Source organism: Sparus aurata, chromosome 6 (genome assembly GCF_900880675.1).
Source record: "Sparus aurata chromosome 6, fSpaAur1.1, whole genome shotgun sequence".
Classification (NCBI taxonomy): Eukaryota; Metazoa; Chordata; class Actinopteri; order Spariformes; family Sparidae; genus Sparus; species Sparus aurata.
Genome location: NC_044192.1, coordinates 8,002,021 through 8,027,521, shown reverse-complemented (window position 1 = coordinate 8,027,521; position 25,501 = coordinate 8,002,021). Strand labels below are relative to the sequence as shown.

At 43.2% G+C, this 25,501-nt stretch overlaps 1 protein-coding gene across 4 annotated transcripts; it reads right to left on the bottom strand.

The window, feature by feature from the left end:
• Window positions 1-182: 182 nt before the first annotated feature.
• On the bottom strand, window positions 183-24,305 carry tasora (transcription activation suppressor a). 4 transcript variants are annotated; one of them, XM_030419128.1, is made up of 28 exons: window positions 23,889-24,305; window positions 20,643-20,788; window positions 20,004-20,096; window positions 19,174-19,246; window positions 18,869-18,960; window positions 17,606-17,737; window positions 17,106-17,236; window positions 16,872-16,924; window positions 16,681-16,786; window positions 15,743-15,846; window positions 15,323-15,426; window positions 15,096-15,168; window positions 14,319-14,393; window positions 13,775-13,968; window positions 12,962-13,252; window positions 12,634-12,826; window positions 12,207-12,335; window positions 11,794-11,930; window positions 11,399-11,576; window positions 10,623-11,117; window positions 8,972-10,365; window positions 8,377-8,499; window positions 5,748-5,907; window positions 5,368-5,476; window positions 5,033-5,208; window positions 4,771-4,920; window positions 3,462-4,206; window positions 183-2,898 (listed from the first exon to the last, which is right to left on the bottom strand). In XM_030419128.1, the coding sequence occupies exons 1-28, from the start codon at window positions 24,148-24,150 to the stop codon at window positions 2,349-2,351; spliced, it is 6,468 nt and encodes a 2,155-aa protein (XP_030274988.1). In that variant the 5' UTR covers window positions 24,151-24,305; the 3' UTR covers window positions 183-2,348. The 4 variants fall into 4 exon arrangements, with proteins under 4 accessions (XP_030274988.1, XP_030274992.1, XP_030274989.1 ...); XM_030419132.1 differs by having other exon boundaries at window positions 3,462-3,819; XM_030419129.1 differs by having other exon boundaries at window positions 16,893-16,924.
• Window positions 24,306-25,501: the final 1,196 nt, after the last annotated feature.

Sequence of the window (25,501 nt, the reverse complement as noted above, 5' to 3'; positions counted from 1 at the left end):
ATCTTTCAACTGGGCTCTGTGAATTAGGAATTACACAGCCTGCATACAGTGGCAATAAGATTCAGATCGGCAGTAGAGTCCCACATCATGACGACCTAAACTGAGACTCTCCACCTGTTATCATCTCGTTACCTTCACGCAGCAGCTCGATCTGAGGCCAAGAACATGACGAGAGAAACTCGCTGGTTTATGCAGGCAAGTTTTAATACAAAAAACTCTGATGTAAAAAAAAAAATCAAACATACAAAATGACTTTTAAGTTAAAACCAGTCTATTACAGTCTGTCACGCTCTACTGTATTTACAACATTAACTAAACACAAACAACTCCCAGGGTAACAAAGCAAACAATCAGTACAAAAAATGTATTTTTACAAGACAAAGATTCTCCACTGGAAGATGTGTAAGGCAGTCCGTCCATCTCTTTCACTTTCTCTTTACAGTTCTTCAAAAGCCTCAGTTTAAGAAACAGGGTGCATCCTGGTGTCTCAGAGACGACAAATAAGCAGTTCATGTTTTCTCACAGTAGAAAACATTGTCAGGAGGTTCCTTTAAATATGTCAGGTTGCTGGAAAAACAATCAAAGCTCCCACCTGTGCCCTGAAAACATCTATCCTTTAGTTTCCAGAGTGGAAGAAACACAGTCTTAACATGTCAAAACAGTCATGGTGGTGGTGCATTCAGGAAAGCTGGGAACTGGGATCCACCCAGAGGCGTTTAAACATTTGTGTCCATGCTCTGACTCAGAGCAGCGTACAGAAACACAACAGATAAATCATACTCAAGGCTCTTGAACCGATTAAACCTGACGGCATTCATTCAGGTAGATCATCTCTAAGGCAGAGCTGAAAAACACCTCCAGAGACATGCACATCAGGTCTGATACATTTCAATAAGATTAAATAAAACGTCTCAAAACATGGCAGAGAAAGTCAACATTTCCTCGTTTTTTCTTTGAATCTCCTATACACAAGGCAAAATGAGGACATATTGCTTTTTTCCATCAGTGTTTCTCTGACTTCTGACTGACAGGTCAACAGTTAGTGGTTACAGAAAACAATAGGTTGGTTTCTTCTCTGAGAGCCAACAAGCTGTAGGTTTTTATTGTAGTCAAACTCCACAGCAGCTGATTTCTGCCGCGTGAGAAGGTGCATCACAGCTACTACAGAGGGATTTTTATTTTTACGAGCATTGAATTAAATCAAGGTGGTACTTTTATTTACAGAGTGTCATTAAAAAAGCGACAGTGTTTCTGTGTCTGGTTGATGAATGATGACCTCGTGAACGGGAACGTCACTAAACCCCGATCCAGGATTCATCACACCACGTCTCAAAGACCTGGATTGCCTTCTCCTGGACTTCCCACATTTCAGTCGCAAAGAGATTAATTTAACTGGTTACAGGAAGAACATTGAAAACACAAAAGTGAAAAAAAAGTCAATATGTATTTCCAGCCTGGGCAAAAAAATCTTTCCATTTCTGTGAAAATATTTTTTTGCCATCATATTCGGTATTAAAGTAAATATCATTTGGATTTGGACCAATATTTGAATCAAAAACGACATTTGAATAGATTTCCTTAGGATTTGTGAAATCACAACAGGATTATCTTGTGTCACATTTCGAGACAGAACAATACGTTAAAAAAAACATTCAGCTTTCCCCACAAGTGGGCAGCAGTTTGAATTTTAAACAAAAAGTGACAGCCGTAAAACAAACCACAAAAAAATACTTTTAACGTGCAGAGAAGTCATCGTCAGGCTGGTTTTAAGATTCTGCAATTACATAACTTCCAGCCGTCACTTAGAAAAAGAAGTCCTGCTCGTCTTCGATTCATACAGACTTCAACAGAAGACACCTCTCGCTGTCAGTAAAAAATGTTCTGATGCTCAATAACTGCCTGATATGATCTCACTATTTCACTTTGTCCCTGCTTTGATTCCAGCAGAGGATCTTTCTCTTCACGCCATCTCTGCTGACATTTTTTTATCTGTACTGTTACGAATAGAATAGAGGCAATAATGCCCCCCAAAGAAATGAGTCTGTACTTTCAATGTTCTTTCTGTAACCAATTTCATGAACCTGACGGACTGAAGCATCCAGATTCTTTGAGACAACCATCTGTGACGATGATATGTGTCAGTGCTGATCAGGGTTGTGCTGATAAATAATAACCGATGGGAGCTGCACACAGAGCGTCATCACTCCTTCCCTCTTTCTGTTAGTTTTGTGATATGCATGTTTCAGCTGCTTCCTTGATAACAGGGTGCTAGTTTGGGGTTTTCTTCCCCCTCTTTAACCTGCTGAGTGAGCCGCTGGTCAGTCAGCTGGTGGAGTTAAACTGGCTCTCTACATCCCATTAAAGCCTCCTCCTCTTTGCCCCCCTCTGTACATGTTGCTGCCCTGGCCTGCAGGGTTGTGGTACCCCCCCATCAGTCTAGAACCAGTGAAGTCCCTGCCCCCCGGGAAGCCCCAGACCAGGGCAGCAGCACCGGAGGGGCCCATGGCCCCTGGCCAGACAGGCGTGGGCCCCAAGAGGCCACCTCCCAGGTTGGTCAGGGGTCCCAGCAAAGGGCTGTGGGGGAAATGCTGGTTGCGGAGATGAGGCAGGTGGGGAGGCTGCAGGAGGTTGGTGCCCCTCTGCTGGCCGTGAGGTGGTTGTTGTAGGTGCAAATGACTCTGCTGGAGAAGCTGCTGGTGGTTGTTCAGGTTCTGCCGATGCTGTTGGGGCAGTTGGAGCTGCAGTACACTGGGCACAGCAAGATTTGGATTGTCTTTCTGGTCTGTTACAGTGGTGATACTTCCTGTTACCTTGGTGCCAATGGCAGTTCCCAAAGTGCTGTTGCCATGTGGTGCTGCCTCGTCTCTTACTGGCTGGTCCGGGCCCAGCTGTGTGTCTCTACAAGAAGGAAACGAGAGGAGGTTCAACAGCGACATACAGGCGAACTGCAGGGCTTGATGTACGACAGTGTATGGAAAGACCAAGTCCCTCTGCTCCCCGTCTCCCTCATGTGATTATCAATCATTTTTTGATTGAGGCAAGTTAAAAGATAATTTTATAAGTCAAGAGAGTCAATTTACTGCAATGATAGAAAAGTACCATTTGGGTTTTTGTGACACCGCTCAGAGAGCTACATCAGCTCGCTCAACACACGTCACCAACACAAACATGGCCGCCAACTTGGCACAGAAGCACAGAAAAAAGATGACAATCTCAACAACACTGGACGTACTGACAGCTGCAGTTGTGTTAACTCTCAGAGCTAATAAATATATACGGGACCAGCTCAACAACTTTTTACTAACAGGTTTTGACCAGTATTAAACAAGAACACATCACTTACTCACAGTTCAGAGTTCAGACATGGGGCAGCAGTAATCATATTTCAGGATAAAAAAAAAACACAATCGCAAAACATAAACACTCAACTGTCATCAGTAATCACTTACTAATTTACTAACCTTGATCTATCGCCCTCTGCGGGGCGAGCATTGGAACTGGAGTAGGCTGCCCCGTGTTGATCTGCTTTCTCTCTCCTGCCATTGGTTGCATCTGTCTGGTTACTTGGTTCTGTCACTGCAGCTGTGTTTGGGTTGGAAGAAGCGGTAGATGTGTCGCTGTTATTGGGAGCCAGGTTTCCTCCAATTGACCCCACTGTTCTTACTGGAGTACCATCTCTCTGCTCTCGTCTTCCTCTAGACCTCCGTCCCTCTGCTTCCGTCTCCCTCAGCTCGTCCTCCAGCTCCGTCTGCAGTGCTGAGTGAATAAACTCCAGAGTGGCTGCCACTGCTTTCTTGCCAGGATTGAGCGGGGCCGGCTCTGTGGGACGTAGAGGAGGAGTGGTGTGACGGCTACCTGTACTAACAGGATTCGGAAGGAAGCTTTTGAGGGGGTTGATGCTCAACTCGACTTGGGAGTCAAACCGCTGCTGCTGCTGCAGCTGTGCCTGACGTTCAGCCCGTAACTGTGAAATGGCCAATCGAAGGTCCTCTAAGTCTTTGCCTGAAGGCTGCGGACCACCTTCCTTACAGGAGGTGTCAGGTACGAGCTGGTCAGAGAGATGGGAGAGAGGGGGGAGGCCAGAGCCGGACTGATGGAGGAGATGTTGGGGCTGGTCACGGGATGAGAGGGGATGGATGTGTTCTGGGAAGATGGAGGGAGAGTGTTCAGACACAGAGTCACTGTGACTCAGTTGTCTGCCGAGACCTGAGAACAAAGGAGAGCAATGAGTAGAACACAAGGAGAACGTGGACAGAGACGGTAGAGTGGAGGAAGAGATGGTAGAATGGGGGAAAGATGGTAGAACGGGAGCAGAAGGTGTGTCACGACTCCACAGAACCATGATTCGATTTGACTTTAAATTTAGATTCATTTCAGAGCTGATGGTGATCCTATTGTGAAAAGACAATTGTGCCCTGACAACTGCCTCTTACATTTGTTTAGGAGGTGCACTTGAACGCACCAGGATGTCTCTGTACGCCTATCTTTTGCCACATGAATCGATGTATTTTAAATCCTCATCTGTCACGTCTGGTCCGAATCTCTACTTTGACTTCGAGTTGAAAGGACACTTAATGTTTATGAGAGGAATCACACGTTTTAAAGCACGCGGCTATCCAGCTTGCATCACAGGCAGGCTCGCTTCCATTGCTATTAGTCAAAGATCATATTGTAAGAGTGGAGGTTTATGAAGTGTAAGGGTCCTGCAACATGATTCAGTTAATTTTTTTCTATAGTTTCTAATTTAAATGAAAATTGTCCTATACTGACCTTTGGAAGCCAGAATGTCATCCATGATTGGCTGGCTGTTCTTGTTGCCTTGATGGTACCCGACCAGTCTGGTGAAGTCGTGCAGGATTTCTTCGATAGTGGCCACGATGATTCCGCTACTGGAGTAGGCTGGGAACTTCTCAAATTGCTCTGAAAAAAAAACACATCACGTCAGGTGGTTAATTTAAGTTTTTTCAGCAGTTAATCAGGTAATCACTGCCGAGTCACTGGTATTGGTTAAGTGGTCCTGACATGTACATACCAGTCAGGAGGACTGTGTGTCGGTACTGTGTGTATCGGGCCTGGAGCTCCAGGAGACAGTTGAGGTCAGGTGACTGATGGTTGGTGTCGCAGTGGTGATATGGGAGGAACTCAACGATGTGCCGCTTCTGATAGGCTGAGAGTACGTCCAGCAGGTTGGCTGCATCTCTTCTGAACCTGTCAACCAAAAGTAAAGGCATCAAATAAAGGCCAGCGTTCAAAGGGTTAACACAGTTTAAGTTAAATCTAATACAACAGACTGGCTGTAACAGTGTCATCCTGCACCTGCTGTCCTCTAGTGTGGACTATTAAACAGTGCAGACACAGACGCAGTACCTGGATTGTTCTTTTAACTTCTTGTGGGTTTTGTGGTGAATCTTCCACCTCCACAGACTCTCTGGAGAACTGTGCTGCTCCAGGATCATCAGCAGGGAACTCAGTCGATCTGTGGAACAACATTTAACACTTCAGTTAAACTGCAATAAATACTACTACTACTACTACTACTACTACTACTACTACTAATAATAATAATAATAATGATAATAATAATAATAATAATAAGTAATGATTTGTCTCATAATTTATCAAAATATAAAATGTTTCTATCACAACAATATGCTATTTTTCACTATGACACTATGACTATTACATGTTTAAAGACTTAAACATGTAAAATGTTGGATACAGCTGCTGGAATCTAATCCCTGACCTACCATGACTCATGAAGTCTGGATTGAGGACCAACTCGTCCGAAACTATGCAGCCTCCAGAAACAAAGAGCTCGTTGTAGCTGTTGTTCCTGATGTCGTCTAGTGTGTCGATTCCCACAAACACCACAGACGGGTGTCGCTTCAGAGACACCAGACCTGGAATCTGATATGTATAAACACAGACACATCAACACACTTCCTGTTAGTCCCCTTTTTTTAAACATTCAGTAAATCCGTCCGCGGATCTGTCCAGCAAGAAAAACAAGGCAGTTACACAAAATGGACGTGTGTCCTCGCTACACGCTGTTCGAGTTCTTAAATGAACAAGGTCAAGTGGGATTTCACTGGATTTAGATATCTGAGTTGTTGCCTCATCAACTTATTTGATGGGTAGAACAGCTCAGTAGGACAGCTTTGGACCCCGGAGCACTGAGATTTATGTCTTGGCCTCTTGTAAAGCCATTAACCACTGGCATATTCTTATTTACGAGGTGGTTCTTGGTCTGCTTCCCTCTCACCTACAGATCTACATCCTCGAAAAAAGGACAGGAAGTCATTATTGTCCTTGAAGAGCACCTGATTTTTTCTTTTTACAGTGTTTTTACCCTTTACCCAGGGTGGCACTCGCCTTATTAGTTTTTCCAAAATAACTTTACCTGGTCAACATTTTATTGTGCTGAATCAAAAGTTAGAAACGTAAAACTCTATAAAACTCCCATCAACACTCAGATAAAGCCCACAAAGCAGATTCCATGTCCTGCTGAATGCTGCAGGGTCCACAGTAGGGCTGCACAAAAAATCGTTAAAAAATCGCGATCTCAATTCACACATACACGTGATCTCATATCTACTACACACGGCGATTCTGAAGCATTTTATATCTCGAGCTGAATCACAAACAAATGCTCCTATTTCCTCCCGGATCTTTTGAAGCGCCCCCAAACGTAGCACTGCCGCTGCCTCCGCCCTCAACCTGTAGTAAAGCAGCTTTACAACACGTGATTCAGTGAAGGAAGCCCGCCTGCAGTTGAGTGTTTGGAAGGAGTGGGTGAGAAGCCGTTTTTAGACAGGGCAGCAAGCAGCCAATCTGCCCGTCCATTTGGCGGCTAGGTCCGCGGTTTTAGACAGAGGGCGGCAAATTGGGGGTCTGTTGTGGTCCGCCGATTTGCTGCCTCGGAGGGTACACTTATTTCCACCTCACCTGCTAGATGAGCAACTGGACAGCCGCTGAGATCAGGAGATGCTAGCGTCTCCTGGATCTCTAGCTGTATGGTTGTGTTAGCTTGTTGTTGTAGCCACAATCTAGGAACGGTCGCTACTTTCAAATTAAAAGCCCCCCGCTAAGAACCCAGCTCTAAACTCCAATGGGGTGTAATGTAAAGCTCTTATTTTGAAGACAAATTCGTTGTCAACTGCTCACAGCCCAACGTCGGGCTTCACGTCACGTCACATGTTTACCTCTACCTCTGAGGCGGCTTTTGGAAAAGGAAGAAAATTATGCCTCCATTTTAGAAAGCCGATCACAGCAGCTATCACATATCACCTAGCTTAAGATACGGCCCCAATAAACACTTGTACAACATGAGGTATAAAAGGATGCCCTCTCATCTTGGGAGACTAATTTTTTTAATTTTTTTTTGTGTAAAAATAATTTCTCATCCAATGATAGAACTTGAAATGAACAAAAAAACATTGCTTTGGCAGAGGCATAGTAGTATCTGCCATACTATCATGTTTTTTTTTGTTTTGTTCCAAGTTCATCAGTGCAATAAACATTTTGTGAAAAAAATCGTGCCAGAGAATCGTGATCTCAATTCTAAGCAAAAGAATCATGATTCACATTTTTTCCAGAATCGTGCAGCCCTAGTCCACAGTGACAATAGATGCAGCACAGATATCAGCAGATTTACTCTGAGGGGATTTTCTCCAGAGGCTCAGAACTGCGGGGCGTTGACGCTCTCTGTGCAGGTGATGATGTAGATGATAAAACGCTGTGTTTATATTCTGGTGAGTGCTTCTGGAACCCTAAAAAAAACAGCCATCTCAGTTTGGGGGTGACAAAAAATAAGCAAAGTCTCGATCCAATTGCCTAGAGGCTCCCCTACAATTACAAACATGATATGGTCGTCCCAGAAGGGCTCAAGTCAATTAGTCAGTTAACACATCAGACAGGGTGTCATCTTCACCCTGCTGTGAGAAAGACAACTACATCTGGATATTATCAAACCAAACAAACCACAAAGTCACAGCTACCTTGGCCTGACTGCTGCACACATTTATAACTTATATCATATCCACATGTCATCCAGCGCAGACAAAAATGCTGAAAAAAAAAAGGTTGGATCACATCTGATCACCAGTCTTAGAGGGCATTCAGGGGAAGGTGGACAAAAATCAAACAACACAGAAGTTACAAAACACTTTAAGTAAAATCTGAAACGCAGATCGACAGAGCGGTTCAGCTGCAGAGACCACAAAATAAATACTAAAAGATCAGACATGAAATGAACATGTAGCCTTCAGAGCCAACATACAGTTATACGTTCATATAAAATCTGGATCATCCACGTTGTTTGATGTCATAAGAAGTGAAGACAGACAGAACAGAGGTGCCGTTAGACTGATCAGGTACCTTGTGTAAGTGTCCAGCGATGTCTTTGTTCTTAATGATGACCAGCAGTCTGCTGTCAGAGTTTTCCTGGTTCAGGAAGGCGACAGGACTCTGCTCCACGTTACCCTGCTTCAACAAGTGTTCCTACAACACAAGAGTTGGGAGTAACAGTCGAAGTTAGGAGGAGATGTGGCGCCCATTTGTTTTGATCTGAGATCATTGTGCTGTAGTGTGAAATCTAGTGGCAGTGAAAGTCATGTCCAGAGCCTTTAAACTGCAATAACCTTTCCTAATTCACCCAAATCTTAAAAAATAATTAATCTTTCACATTCTTTGACTAAGAATTGATCAACAGCAGAAACTAAAACATCACAAAAGTTTGTATGTATAAAGGCACCCAGGCTCATTTATTTTTAACAACGTATCCCTTCACTCTAAACTATGCTGCCTGTGAAGTTTTTTTAGTTTTAGTTTTAGTTTATTATATCGAAGACAATACCAATTAATTAACTGCATCAACAACAGTAAAAAGGGGCAGCTTTAGCCAACATGGCTAATATCCTGCTGCAGTCCCCGGCCAGATGACAATAGGCACCCTAAAAAACAAAACAGTTACCTTGATGTCTTCATGGACCCGGTCCTCTCGCTCAGCGCTGTGGAGGTAGAACTGCAGGGAGTTTCTCTTCACGTCTTTGATTATCTCCACCAGGTTGTTGAACACCTCCGGCTGCAGCTGGCTGATCAGGGAGCTCAGGTCTGCAGCCGGAGCCGAGACGGGAGTGTTGACGGACACAGAGGCCGAACTGGAGACCGGCTCAGTCGAGTGTGATGCTTCCGTTAATGGTTTCGATAGATCACTGAATCCTGGCAAAGTCACCTCGACAGTACCTGAAACACTAGTGCCACCGTCTGCACCAGGGGTAAAATGTACAGTCCTGGTAATGCAATCGTCTTGGGTTTTTCTAGTGTTAGGAGTGACTGTTCTGCTGATTTCTAAAGTGCAACTTTGCTGTGGATTCCAGTTGGACTGCGGGGACATGTCAGGAGGAGAATGGAGGACAGCAGTGTTGGTCGGCTTGTAGAGCAAACCAGGCGCGGAGGTAGTAACAGATAAAGTGACGTGCGAATTTGGGGGATTCCTGCCATCTGTAGGATTTGGTTTGTTGATTGAATGTGGCGGCCATACTTGTTCTTCTCTCGAGAGTGCAGGAGTTTGACCGACGTCAGCAGCTGTCACTTCACCGTCACTATCATCTACGCCTGTTTTTATATTAGCTGCGCGGATGCTGGACACAAAAGCACTGACTGTGTTCGCCAATGCGGCATCGATATTAGTTCCGCTGGGGGCAGGCTTGTGGCTCGGCCAGCTGTCCCCAAGCTCTGCTAGCACGCTGTTAATGCTGTCCTGTAGTGAGTCAACGTAGTCCTGGACAGGGGGACAGGGGTTGTAGAAAGAAACATACTGTGAGAACTGAGATAGGGGCGTGGGTGGGAGTGTGTGTTGGAGTGCTGCTGTGTCTGTGTTTGAAGTGGAGTGCGGGGACTGTGGGAAGCTGTAATGAACACTCTCCTCCTGCAGAACGTCCTGCATCTCTGAGGAGAAGTCGCCCAGATGTTTGTCCACGATGTTGTCGATGTGTCTGAGAGGACACGGGCGAGGTGAAGTGACGGAAAACATAGAGCCACTTAACAGCTCCTTCGCGTCTCCCTTTTGCTCCTCATCACTACCTACCACGTGAATCATTTCAACCACCTCTGCCTCCTCTTCTTCCTCCTGCATTTGCAGTTTCTCAACCGGCCGAGTCTCTTTTTCCTCGTCTAAAGGTGATGCATCTACCTCCATTAACTCCACCTCATCACCTTCCTTCTCCTGTTCAGTGGGTGGTAATGAGTGTTGTGTCCTCCTCTCCGGAGCTGGAGGGAGAGACGGCTGGATGGATGCAGAGATGGACGGCTCTTCATTCTTCTTTTCTTTCCCCTGAGGTTTCTCTTCTCTATCCTGGGATACTCCTGTAAGGAGGTAGACAATATTAGATTGGAGACACAATATAGCTGCATACTCAGTAAAGACACTGTTCAACAATACAAGCCCTGTCAATTCATCAACCTCAGCTCCAAATCTACTTTCTCTTTTTAGCAAATACTGCAAACAACTGGGCCAATTTTCATATCTGACATGGCAGTCAAAACTGGATGGTTTTACAGTCCCACACCTACACAGATGCAACAGGTGCACCCTGAAACCAACGCAGTGTGACTGAGGTTACCTGTGAACTCCCTGAAGGCTGTGGGGGCTAACAGCTCCTTGTTAGCACCACTGTGGAGCTCATCAGGCTCTGGGGGCTGGCACCGGGTGGGGGACGGGGGATGGCTGAGCTTAGGGGACAGGTATTGGGAAGGAGATGTGGGAGGGCTGGGCTGTGGAGACGGGCACTGGGAGGGAGAGGGCAGGGGGCTGGGCTCTGGAGACGGGCACTGGGAGGGAGAGGCGGGGGGACTGGGCTCCGGAGACGGGCACTGTGAAGGTGAAGGGGGAGGGCTGGGGTCTGGCGATGGGCACTGGGAGGGGGAAGCAGGGGGGCTGGGCTCCGGGGATGAGGACAGGAAGGGGAAGGGAGGAAGGCTGGGCTCAGGAGACGGGGTGGGGTTCGTCCTGGAGGGTTTGGTTGTTGTGGTGATGCTTGGTGCCGTGGTGAGGTGCTGGAATCGAGGGTCCTGAGGGATGTTTCTGTCTCTCTGGGTGTACCGCTCCGAACACAGACCTGCAAAGACAGTTAAGAGTTATTTTCAACTTCGTTCTGGTCATTGTGTGATTCTGCTGGCTGGACAGGAGCCGCTCCTTCAAAACCAGTCACAGTAAATACGGTAGACTTGTGTTGTGCGTGTTTGTTAATGTATTACATGAATCTGTATGAGTAGTCCGTCGGCTGATATCTATTTTAAAAATCAATAAAAAAGTTTTAAAACCAATGAAAACTACTCGGCATTTTATGTATATGGTATTGTTTTCTTATTTACAACCTGCCTGGGCAGACAGACAGACCTGTAATGGGGATGAGGACCCACGGGATCGCCCATTGTTCCTCTTCCTCTTCGTATCCTGCAGCTCTCCTCCCCAGGCCTCCGCCTCCTCTACCTGCTGCTCCGTGGTGATTCATCTCTCCGCTGTGGGAGCCGGGACTGAATCCCTCCAAACTACTGACGCTGCCCGCCATCTGCTCCTACACACACACACACACACACACACACACACACACACACACACACACACACACACACACACACACACACACACACACACACACACACACACACACACAAAGAAAAACACATACTTTGTTAATCTTACCTGCTTCCATGTAAGTAACTCTATGAAGAACTTCTGACCCAAAAAAGACACCATTTATTACAAATATTTACTTAAAATATGAAACTTACCTCTAAGTCATCATGCTTCCTCAGGTCGATGTCACAGTTGGTGGGCAGACCCAGCCTGGTGGCAATCTTATCAAATGGAAAGGATTCCTTCTGAACCTCCTCTTGAACTGCCGTTTCCCTGGCAGTCTGCGTGAGAGCTGTCAGTGATCAGAGAAACATTAATTTACAAAGACCTGTTTGTCATCATAGCAAATGCTTTCGTGAATCTCTCTTCAGTTTTTTTTGATGCAACAAAACCAACAGGGATGAGACGATGGGAAAGATAAATTGCAAACAAAAAAAAAGAAAGTGCAACCTTGCAGTGACAAAGAAAACAGATGTTGGCTGAACAAATGATTAAAAAAAAACAACAACAAAAAATATGAATGGAGAGTTGAAAGGCCTCCGATATGTTAGGCTCAGTATCCAGTCACCTGTCAGCAGGCTGAGAAGTTTGGCAGCTAGTTCAGATCCATCTTCCCTTAGATCAACATCCCTCAGACCAATTAAGCTAATCACAGACGCAAGAGAGCCAGGAGAGGCAGAGACTTGGTTCCCATCAACTAGAAGCCAAAAGCGTAAAAGAAAAACATGTCAGTAAAGCACACATTGCCCAAAGTTTGCAAGATAATAAGAGAATAGTAAAGGATCTATTAAGGTGTGCTCAGACTGAATGCAACGCAACGACTACATTTAGAAGCAAAGAACATAAACACAAAGCAAATAAAAGGAGTTTGCTCTCAGCAGCACAAATGGTGGCAGGGATCCATCTGTAAGCTGAAAATGATTCTTAACTAAACGAAGTGTGTTGCTGGCAGGGAAAAGAAGCTGATGGTGTTACTCCACGTCTTGTTTCCTCACCTGGAATCTTGCCGTGTCTTCCGGGTTCCTGTGATGCCTTTAGGAACTTAATCGCCCTGACTGCCGTCTCCTGCTCCAGTCGCCTCTTCCTCCCGGATGATATCCCCACTCCTCCTACTCCTCCTTCCTCCCTGTTTATCTCATTCTCTGCATTTCTCTTACAGGTCTGGACCAGGTCGATCAGCTGCTGGATCTGAAAACACATTAGACACATTAGAGTTCACTGAGGATTGAAAATGACCATGTCCTCTACATCCTGACTACCCTTTTTGTCCACACAGTAATGTTTTCCGATGAAAACCAAGGTCGTATAAATTTCAGTCTTTACCTTTTGAGTGTTGGTCTGTCCGTCCCTTCTGTTGCTGGTTGCCTCCTTCTCCGTCACCTCTCTCTGACCTCCACAGCTCCTCCCGAGCTTCACTTCCTGTGGCTCCTCAGGACCACAGTACGCCTCCACCATCGCACTGACCCGCGCCACTGACAGCAGGTAGAAGGCAGGGTTGTACAGGTAGGAGTTCAGATAGCTATCCATGTTCACTCTGTGATGATTTGGAGGAGGAAACAGCTTTCCTTCCTCATCCAAGTTGGATTCATAGTTGCCCATGGGATACTGTCGAACCTGGAGAGCAAAGACAAAAATATGTTCTTCAATAAATAAAAAAGAATAAATACAAAAAAGTCTTCCTCCACTCATTTGTCTGTTGTGTTGCTCAACACAGCCTAACATCAATTACATTTCCCACAGTTTAGCTTTATTTGGTTGTTGTCTTCAATACTTCTACATTCAGTTCTGGTCTTTACCTGAATTATAGTAAATATTTCCACTATTTGAATATGACCGTTAAACACTCTAGCATGATCAGCAAGAGGGTTAATGATATTATCATACAGATTATGAAGTCATGTTGCTGCTTGAATGATAATTGTAGTGTTTTAACTCCTATTAATGCTCATTACTATTCATATTTCCCTGTATCAGAGCTAAAAATGTCCTCACAGCTGCAGCAGACACCGCTCAAGTTCATGAATAAAAGAAAAGAAAAAAGCATCGCAAGAAATTCAAAAATCGCATCTTGTGCCATGAAAAATAAATAAATAAATACATTTGGGTGATGCAATATAAAGAAAAATTGGTTCATACCTTTCCCTCGTTCAGTCCGCTGAGGTATTCCCGTGCCTGGTGCTCCACACCAGTAGACAGCTGAGGAGGGGGGTTGGCGCGGGCCTTGACTAGAGCATGATGCAACGCGGGGATGAACTGGGTCAGCCGTGGCATCACCTTCCCAGCAGACATCAATGACTCAGAGGCATCATGGGAAGAAGGAGCACGCGTTGCTGGAAGAAAAAGAAAACAACATCATTATGTATATCATGGAGATAATTTAAGTCAAAACTTGACGATTCCTCAGCTACACTAATCAATATTATCTATTACTAACCAACTGATTATGTACAGTATAATGTGAAAGCTGCTGCTTGTGGTGACAAAACTGCCGCTCCTCTTTTTACCTCTATTCAGTAAGAGATAAAGCCAGTGAAGCCTTTAATCATCTTTTAGCAAATTTTTGTCCAACTAGCAACAAAACAGCGGATAAAACAGTTGCCCTGCGCTGATCCTCAGGATGACATCGGTGAACTGGATAATACGTTGTTTGGAAAATATTGTATTATAATGTGTTACTCACTGGACTTGGTCACATCTCTGGACTGTGGGAAGACAAACAAAGCCTGAAGACACCTCTTCCAGCTCTCTCCTCTCTCTGTAAATACAAAAAAAGATGGTCTTATTTTCCGTCAAGGACCAAAAAGTCATTTTTCTGTGTTTGAAGCAAGTTGACAGAGTACATTAAACCTTCAAGGCCTGACTTCAGCTAACTTGAGCGAATAAATGAGGGAGAATATTATTTTCTGGCATCTACCAGATGCTCTTTATTCACTTCACTTCTTTAATTTCCTTTGTTATTTATAGTATCTGAGGTGAAGGCTGTACAGGTTCAACTGCAAATTATTGAGACCAGTGTCATAAAATAAACTTCTGAGGAGCCAGACTGTAAAATTTATATCGAACACAATATTTTTGTTCTGTTCTGTTTTAAGTTTGTACAACATTGTATGAATCCATCTGCCCTAATATTGATACTATGTGAAATTAATGTTATTCCAAAATTAAAATTAAATATTTTTCTCTTTTTAAATACACAAGTTCTCTAAACTGAATTCGGAAAGAAACATCTGTTTTACACAACAATACAAACTAAATTTAAAAAGTGTACTGATCCTAATTATGAAATCTTAAATTAATGATTTTTTTACTGTAATGATAACAGGTGGCCATGGAAAAAGTGACATAATTGACGTCAATTTTAAAAGCAAATACAAAGGCATCAGAGGCTAATAAGCCCTAACCTTTGTGGTTTATATTTCAATAACACGTGGCATGTCAATATTATCATATGTCATACCTGTGGGTGTGGCCATCTGAACGCTGGATAGCAGGATGAGAAAGCCTCTCTCTGTGAGTGGAGTCACCAGAACCTGAAGGCAGAAAACACACCTGTCATTCATCATTTATTCTACATTTTCCTATCCATCTATTCTTCCTCTTTCCTTTCCTTTCTTTACTCCCGAGTGTAGTACTCGTACTCAGCAAAATAAACTCATTCACAACATTAACGTTAGCCGAACTCACCACTCTCTTTATCTCCAGCTCCTGCAGCAGACTGGTCACGCTGGTCGTGGCCCGATTTCTATCTGTCACCTCCAGGAGACTGCAGAAGTGGTTGTTATTCACAACTACAAACACAAAAACACACAAAAAAACCCATTAAATTTTAGTTGAAGTTATAATATCTGCATCTATGGACAACATATAGAGAAGATACAATATTAAAACAGTGATAAAACTACAAATGTCATAGCATATTCATCGCTGAAATGATGTTAAGCATCCTGTGATTGTCTGGAAGCAGTTTCAGAAATACTGAATACAACAAATTTAAGCTACAAAACATTTCTATTAAAATGATGATCTTTAAAGATAGCTTTGAGTTCCTTAAGTTGCACCCCGGTGTGTAATGCACCATCACTGTGAAGGTATACTGAACTGCACCTTCTTGACTGCTGTTGTAGAGGTTGTAGGAGAACAGTTCTTCTGGGAGCATCTTGGTCACCTGGTTAAGCCTCATCAACCAACCAATTTCCAGCTTCTCTGGTCTGAAGGAGAAATGTGGTGAGATACACACAGAACAAATCATTTTATGACTTCAGGAGACAATGTCAATAAAGCCGGCTCATGTATTAAAGTAAATAACATTGAGTTGGATCTAGTTCTACTTAGATTGGCTCTCTTCCACAAAGCAATCAAGGGAGGGATCACAGCTGTTGGCCAAAGCTACACTTCTGTTCATGTTCAAACTTTCCAGACTGTGCAAGCTGACACTGAAGGACTAAACACCAAGAAAGGCCAACTGATCACACGCTTTATTTAGCCTTAATGACTCTGTAAAAGTTGCTCTTGAACATACTGCAAAGCCACTTTCAGAGTCAAACTTAGTGATGGCTTTTTTAAAAGTATTTCTTGGCCTTTACATGGCTTTATTGAGACCAGCTTAAAAGGTGACAGGAAACAGGATGAGAGAGAGGGGGAGTGACACGCAGCAAAGGGCTTAGTGATGTTTTTGAAATAATTCTGAAACATAAGATTGTCATTTATGAAGTCTACTTAGTTTTCAATTTGTTCACTAATTGTTAACAACAGCTGACTCAGCCTTCAGGAGTTCATGTCACCAGAGGCCCCTTAAGGGGCACAGCTAGTGGTGGTGATAATGATGTTGCCGTAGAGAGGAGAAGAGGTGATCTCTACGTCATGGCCTTAAAGACTTTCCACAAAGCTACCACTCATTAAACTCTAACAGTATTTCCTTGTATATCTAAAACATAAAGTGACAGCTGAAGTAAAAGGCCAACTGAAAAAATAGCCATGAGCAAAATTTATGGCAGAAAAAAAAACCGATGGATTACAGGAGCAGAAAATCCTTGAGCACTCACAGTTTGTGGGGCAGGAAGGGAGGAGAGAAGGAGCGAAGGGAGATCTGGTAGAGAACGGTGTCAGCTTTAACCAAATCTCCAGTCCACACTGTGAACTGAGCAGGCTCTGCGAGAGAGAGACAGACAGAAGGAGATGACAGCTCATCAGCATTCCTGTTGGTTCAGAGCATAACAGGAAAAAATGGACTTACTTTGTTCTGTAGATATCTCACCTTTCCTCCCCTCTGCTGATTGGCTGTTCAACCTGTCCATCAAACACACACACACAAAAACAAATTGAGATATTTACAATTACAAGGTTTTTGTGTTGAAGTCACCTGGTTAAATCTTCACAACCATGTTGATGGTTTTGCAATTTTTAAGCACATTCATAATTTATGTTACTGCCAAATGTTGTTTAACTTTAAACTAGTTAATTTTCATACCTGATTGGGGCCAGAGGTTTGCTGGTAAGTGCAGAGTCTTTTCCTTTAAAGTGGAAGGAGAGAACAGCGTACGGACAGACCTGTCGAGGCCGCTGCCGCAGCTCGTCAAATGTGTACTCGTAGAAGTAATGCTGAAATAAACAACAGTACAACAGAAACAAACAGGTATTCATTTTCACTTGGTACTTTAAGCCCTCACATCAAGATTAGAGCTCTAGTTTAGGTTTGACATTCAAACAGTACTTTGAACAGGGCTGTTTCTACCACAACTTGACCCCAACATGACCCGACCAACCAGAGGCTCAGAACAACAAAGGAAAAAGTCATGTTGATCACTTAAACAGCTTTAACTTTTTAAAGAAGGATCTTCACTTTACAGCAGGTATAATGAGATGTGCCACTGCCACAAAATCACATGTTCAAGTCAAATGTTCAAGTCCAGGAATAACAGGCCCACTGATGTGTATTCACTCGAGGTTTCCGTGAGTGAGTGTCTTTACCTGTGTGAGTTCGAAGGCGCGGTAGGAGGTGAGTGAGGTGACCTTGCTGGCGTTTTTGGAGATGTGGCTGTCAAAGCGAGGTGTTGGATCTTGAAGGTTCTTCATGTTTTCGTACATGCTCTTTACTTTCCCCTGAAATCAAACACAGATGAAACTCCACCGTCACAGACTGATCACTACATACGGATTCATTCGTACTTCAGTTGTGGCTTCTCTCTGTTCAGCCGTGTATAACTTTAAATAAATAACAACTATCAGTTTTGTAGGAACGAAACACTGAGGTAGAGAAGAACTTTACCTCATCATGATTTATTCCTTAGATTGCGGTTACAACAACACACATCTGGTAAATGAAGGATCTTAGTACAGAGCCACAGCTTTCTCCCAGCATTCTCTTCCATGCCAAGTTCCCACTGTAGGATTTTAGACCTGACTGTGCAATCACTCAAAAAGCCCCTGGTATGTGTGAGCTGTTCAGAGACATGTTCCACCTGCACAGCTTGGGGAAGTGTCGCCAACATCCACAGGCTAAATACCTGGCTGAGTCACAGGTGAGTCGGGGAGCCAGGAAAAAACTCCAGCCAATGAGAGCAGGGCATATCTGTAGACCCTCTCTGAACACAGTTTTATCATCTATTCGTATTTAAAGTCAAAGTTAGAGGTCAAACCGTCTTTTTGATGGGTTTTTCCCCTTCATTCCTCCCCATGCCTTCCTTTCTCCAATTCTCCATTGTCCATTCTTATCAGCAAACATTTCCATTTCTGTTTTAATGGACAATATGGTTCGACCTTGTTTATAGCTGTGATGAAATCTTTGCCCAACCGCCAGCAGTCTGGGGTCAAAGTTGACTGAGAAGCAGTCATAAACGTTGCCCTCCCTGGGAGCAAAGTCTTGCATTTATCTTTACATTTTGCACTCAGATTATCCCAGCAGGTAGAAATTCCTGTCACAGCACTTGGTTTCAATGTTGAGTGCTATGGTGTCATTCAGATTTAGCTGCTCATTTCAATCCCGCGTTACTGTCAACAATCCAGTATCCAGTTTGGCAACTGAAGACAGGTGCAAGTTGAGTGCGTCTGTCATAAATCAATGAACATTCAATCTCAAAAAATATCCTAATGATCTCAGCGTAGGCCTCATTATAAGCCCTGTGGTAGTAGCAAAAATGATAAACTTATTAAAAAGAAATCAGAGAGCAAGAGAGAAGAAACTCTTCAGCACATTTACTGCCAGTGATGACGACCACTGGCCAGCTGATTTACCTTCATCACTTTGAAGATGAGGATCTCCCCAGAGGCTCCAGGTGTGAAGGGGTTCGCCTGGAGCAGGTCGGAGTACCTGGACAGATACACTCCTAGACACACAAACAAATAAAGGAGAACAAAGTTAAGATCAGAGATAATTTCTCTGTGTATAAATACCCACATCCACTTCTACAAGTCTACGATCTTAGACACAATGTGACCGCTCCCAGTGCACAATAAATGGATGGAAAACGTGAAAAACAAACTAATGCTGTGTTTTTTTTTTTCTCTGAATTTATCAGCATGTATCTGATCACTCTTACCTTTATTGGGGTTTCCCAGCACTGTGTTTCTGCTCTGACCCACGAGCAGCCCCTTCTCACAGAGCCAGGGCAGCTACAAACAAATCATTCAGAACAAAATGTGATTATTGACGTGAGGAAATATCAATCTTCAAGCGACAAGGTTCAAAAACCATTATAAACTGATCAGGGCTGCAGCGATTTGTACTGTGGTATGAATATTGATAATTATCATACAGTTTCTGACATAATTTGTCCATTTTTAATCAAGTTTCACGTTTGTCAGGACAAACCCTTTTTTTCATTCCACCATTGTAGGTCATTGTAACTAATAATAATAATAATAATAATAATGTTAATAACAATAATACAGTGCCATGAATACACTGTGATACCATAATTATTCTCGAGATGATTACTTTACCAGTTCAATTTCATTCCGTTGCAAACCTAATTCTAAAGTGTTCACTACAACGGCATTTCTTTGTCTTTTTCCAAAGAAAATCCAGCCAGTCATTCCGTCCATGAGGCATAACAACAATGTCACGCTGCCTTGTCCTTCAGAAGTCTGAAGAACAAGGCAACCTCACATTCTTTCTAATCAAAGCACGGCCTCCGTGAAGACATAAATTATCATCATATGAATGCATTATGCCCATTTGTTTACCTCCAGGAAATAAGTGCTTCAACTGGTACAAAATAGCTATGACACAGGACTCAATGCCAAGACAAACAAAGAAACAATAAATTACAGTACTACACAGATAGTGGCTGTTCTCTGCTTATCTAACAGAGTTATCTCCTCGTCCTCTTGGACAACAACCAACAACACATCTCAGTGTTAATCTCACCTTAACATTATCAGCCAACAGGAAACAGTAGCTCTCCTCCAGCTCCTTTTCTGTCCTTCCCTCTGACTTCATCTCCCTCCTCTTCTCCACAAACTGAAACACACACACACACACACGATCAATTAATGTATCAACAAAGAAGCAGCTCAGCTGGTCATAACAAACATGTCCTCGTACTAAACAATCACAACATGCCCCATTTTGTCTGAATGACCTTTTCCATATTTCTCAGTTGAAGGCAAATCAAGTCTTTTTTCTAGTTCTTTGTGAAAACTTTTTGAAATGTTTGACATGTGTTCTTATTTCTTTTCGCTTTTCTTTTCTGCCTCAGCTAATTTTTTTTTTTTTAGTGAAGCAATTTGTAACATAAGTAAGAAATATGCTATAGAAATAAATTAAGTTGATTATTACTACATTATCAGTTACACCGGCCAATCCTGATCATTCCTCCATAATAAGATGTTTTTATTCTTCTCAAGACAGTTGATATTCTCTGTTTTTCAAACTCCGCATTAAACGATCACAGACAAATTGAGATGGCAGGTGAACATTTCTACACCCATTCATTTACAGATGGTGATAAATCAACAAGACACATTCAGATGGTAATACCCCTCCACCTGTCCATCTGCCTCTCACCTCTTTCTCCAGCAGCTCACTTTGGACAAGCCGAGGTTTACAGTAGGTGAAGCAGCCAGCAGAGCTGGTGTCGAGGTAGCTGGCGTTCAGGATCGTCATCATGTCTTCATACTCCCTGGACTCAGTGGAGACATAATGGAACAGAGCTGAAACAAAGACAGGAGGATAGACACAAAAGTCAGTAGTGTTTTAGACACGGCAGTGACTTATTGGTCAACATGTACAACAAGCGTATGTTCTTTCTGCTAGCTGTCGAAGGTTTCTGCATTTGACCAATAAGCTTGATTCCAGAGTCTACCACGTACACTTCATGGCTAGCCGACATCTGAACATCTCAGCCATATGCAACTGTTGAACATGCCATTCCAAATCCATGGGCATGAAACAGCTTCCTCAACTCTTTTGGTTTCAGTCCCAGACCAGACTTCTAGACTGGAAGAGCATCAGGGGTTGAGGCGACTTCTGCAGGGTTGTGTGGCGGCACAGAGAAACAAACACATCTGGGGGCGTCTCTTCATTCTGTCCTTGAACTGTGCATAAATAAAGCCCTATTTTCAACTCGAGAGCAACAACACCTCCAGAGAGACTTTTCCATCCACAACAGGTTTGCAGAGTATTTCTCCTCCCATGCTGGTTCAGACCTGTCAACACAGTCACCTTATTTAAGAAACTCTGAGCAATGTGTTGGACCTCTGAATGTTTCTACATGCTTTGGCTCTTTTTGCATATATGACAGAATCTATGTCATCTTGACACCAAACATGTCATGTCTAGCAGCACTTACAAGTAAACGGAATTTGACTGCGAGTGTCTTCAAAAATTAATCATCTTAGCTTTTCTCCAAAGGGAAAGACAGGGAAGCTTTTTTTGTTGCAGCCCACTCCGCTGCATCCTAAACCCCCTCAGAATTAATAGAAGGACACCACAACACCTGATTTATTTCAAAGGTGACAGATGCAGTTGAGGAAAAAACATTTCTCCTTTGACCTGGCTTTGTGCACGAGAGCCCAGTGAAACAGAAAAAGACAAGACAACTGTTAACACAAAGTTAAAGGGACAACATTGCCTAAAATATCACTGTGTGCTGTGGGAGCAAGATTTACCTTCACTGAAAAAGTACAGCAACATATTTTTTCACAAACATTGTGTCTTCACTATTTGACCAAAGTGGGATGCTAACATTTTAGAAATCAGAAATAAATGTCACAATACTGCCAATGCTATGTGCAGCTTTAAGCACTTTTTCATTTGAGCCTCGCCCACACCCAAACAAAAGGTCTAGGCATCTGGGGAGCACACAAAAACAGTTGTTAGCCCACCCCAATTATAACAGGACCACTTCAATCTTTTTTGTCCCAAATTCTCAGGAGAACACAGAACCTGCTGCCTCCCTCAGTGTGGAGGAGAGGGCTCAGCTGGAGCATCACACACCTGAGAGAGGTGTGGTCGATGTGCACACACAATCCTCTCATCACAGAAATTTGACAAAAGAATACTCTGTGTGTGTGACACCAGCTGTTCACAAACCACACCGGGCATCAAGAGCAGGTTCCAACATAAAAACAGTATGTTTTTTTCAGCACCATAAAGCAACAAATGCCTTTTCCATCTACATTGGAAACAGCACACATTTAAAGTGTTGACAATATGACAGACCCACACTATAGTTTTGCAAAATACAGCAGAGAGTTAGCAACATGTAAAGACGGCTCTGTAGGATATTCACACTTATCAGGATTCCTAATTATCCTGATGATGAAAATTCACCAGGATCAACTTATTGAGTGGGACAAATTATTGATACAGCAATACATCTCCTTACTACCTCCTGAGATATGATTATCAAAACACTGGCGTCAATTTGCATTTTACAAATACAGGAGTGGGGAGGGTGATCTCCATAACTACAAACATTAGCGACCAGGTTTAAGTTTTGGCTAAAATCAGCACAAAAGTGTCATCACTTGATGACTGCCTATCATAATGATTCTTCTTTTTCTACCGATGGATGTTTGTGTATCGTGTTGTTTTATGTAATGCAGAGTTTGCCATTGTAGGGGTGTTTTGCATTCTTCAGTTAGATATATATCGGGATGTATCATCGGATGAGAATCGCTATATCGTGATAGCGTCATTATCCTGGCCAGTGTCTTGTGAATCGTATTGTACTGTGAGTTACTCGGTTCATCGTTTTTACTTCAGAATTTCATTTTCATAACTAACAACTATTAAAATGATGCTGATGTGACATTGTCAGGGTCTGCACTCGACAAACATGTTTTCTTACATCTGGAGACAAAGATTTGTAAGCTGCAGCACTACAGTTGTTCTTTATAATGCCATTGTGTCACATATTTACCCATTTTATTCTTTATCAAACTAACTTCATTTGGTTATTGCAATGGGCCAAATATTTTCTCTCTCCTTCAGACACTGTTTCATGTACAGTTGTCCTCTGGGGTTGGGCCCAGGGGCCAGGGGTCAGGTCAGGGTTGTAGATAGACCCGGTTAGGGTAAGCTAAGGTTGGGGTGAACACTTGTACAGAACACCTAATTCTAAAGCTTCACCTCTACAGCCACAAAACAATAGCACAAACTTACTGTTAAACTTCACTGTAACGTTACATCAGACCGACCCTAACCTGAACCCAAAGAACAAGCTAACGTTACACTCCCAGGCTGTACAACGCCTCACTTCGTCAAAGTAAACACCAACCAAAATGTCCTGATTTAGAAAGTTTTCATCTTATATAAAAGTGTCGTGCTTGTGTCAGTTTACATCCATAAAAAAACAAGCACAATACGGCATCCACGACACTATACATGTGCGCGCACACCCACTAATGTAAACAAAACAAGGTTAAACAAACATTTAGCTGGCTAACTGCAAGCTAGCCTCCGGGACTTGTCTTTAACTACCTCCAACACAACTTATATCAAATCTTTTTAATGTAACATGGCGGTACAGATAAAAAAAATATGACATACATGTTCGAGAATGTGTGTAATTATGTGCCCTGTCACTAAGCTTACATGTCGGACATGTACTTGTCCGAGAATGGATGATTAGCTGTCCGATAATGGAACCTTCACGTTACAACCGACCGTTAAGGGAGACACTTCAGAGCAACGGTTGAGACATGAGAAAAATTAAATCAGTTGAAGTGTAAAGGTCGATAAATATGTGCAACTGTTGGTATCTATTATAATAATACTGATTTGTACGAAGAATGCAAACGAGCCCACCTTTCTTTTCCTTGTTTTTCCTCGGTATAGTCATCTTGAGGGGCTCCATGGGCATATGTCTCTGGTGACTCCCTGGTGGTACCGAGTTCCTCCTGTCCATCCCCCAAGCAGCCGCCGCGGCAGCAGCACCCACTCTACCCGGACCGGGATGACTTTCTCTGGCTGGGTATACATCGATTACCTCGCCATCTTTCAGGCTAGCGCTAGCTCCAAGCTCGGCGGCAGCAGACACCCTCCGCCTCCGAGCCAGGTTGTCGTCCATTGTCGGATTCTCGAGCAAACCGACGCCTCTCTCTTCCAAGCCGTTACTCTGCTACTGTCTGTCGGATACAGCCCCGCGATGACACCGCCGCTACCTCCTGATCCCGTAGGGCAGGGAGACCAACCGATACACAACAGCCGCCATGCTTCCTGGGAGCGGAGGTCTTCTTCGGTGGGATTTCCCTGCAGCTGGTGCACTAAATGTTGCTTTACTGCCACCTACTGGAAATATAGATATCTCCAGCAATGTTGATGGTGAAATCCTCCAGGAAAAGAAAACAAACAGGTAAAATGTAAAGTAAAAATACATATGGTGAGTCAAAATTGTAAATTATGACACTGTAGCAGAAGAATATGGAGGCTCTGAGGTGCAAATCATAGCAGCAAATTGTAAAACAGATAGGAAAACATAACTTAGAAGTCGTTGTGTCTTTTGTTAAGTTGATTTCCAACAATTGACACAGTTTGGGCCTCTTATCTCACACCATCGGTACTTATATATTTGTATTTAAATATTTTTTGCAGTACACCTTTTACAAAAAGGGCTTCCATACGTTCCTTCAAAAAATTATTATCATTATTATTATTAGTAGTAGTAGTAGTAGTTGTTGTAGTAGTAGTAGTAGTATTTGCACTGATGGTCTGTAACGAACAATGTCAGACAGCTGAAACAGCCTGTCTCCAGAAACTGAACACACTGAGGTATAGATTTAAAAACAAAAAATTAAAAAGTTTTATTGAGGTATCTGGAGGACAACACATTCTGACCTACTTAGGTTAGATTCAATCATGACTGATCTACTTAATTTAGATTCAATCGATTTCATTGTGTGAGTGAAGGGTCAGGGATTGGCTTCCAACTGTGAGGGGCCAAAGGTAACAGACGATAAAGTGCTTAGCTAAGTTTGACTTTCATGCCAAATGGTGGGAGATTCTTAAGACAGGTCAACCCCTCTTTTAGTCTATTGGATAATTTACCAAAGTGACCAATTAGAAGAAGTGGGTGTGTACTGAAAAAGGGACTTTTAAGGCCCATGCAGGAAGAGAAGAGAGAGGGTGGCACTTGGTAGATCTCCTAAGATCAAAGGCTGATAGGAGCTCTGATGGGGCAGAGGGCAAAGCATTTTGGCATTGCTTTTTCCGTAGATTTGATAATATCAGAAAGCGGCCGCTTCTGATCCGGACGCAGGGCTCAAGATTCTGTTACAATAAAGACTGCTCTGTCATTCCACCCAGCCTTGCCTCCGCAGAATTCTTTTATCATCAAACTATACGCCGACTCACTGGAGGAGGAAAGCCCAGAAACTACATTATCATTAAATAGTCTAAAAGTCTAAAAATTCATGTCTACA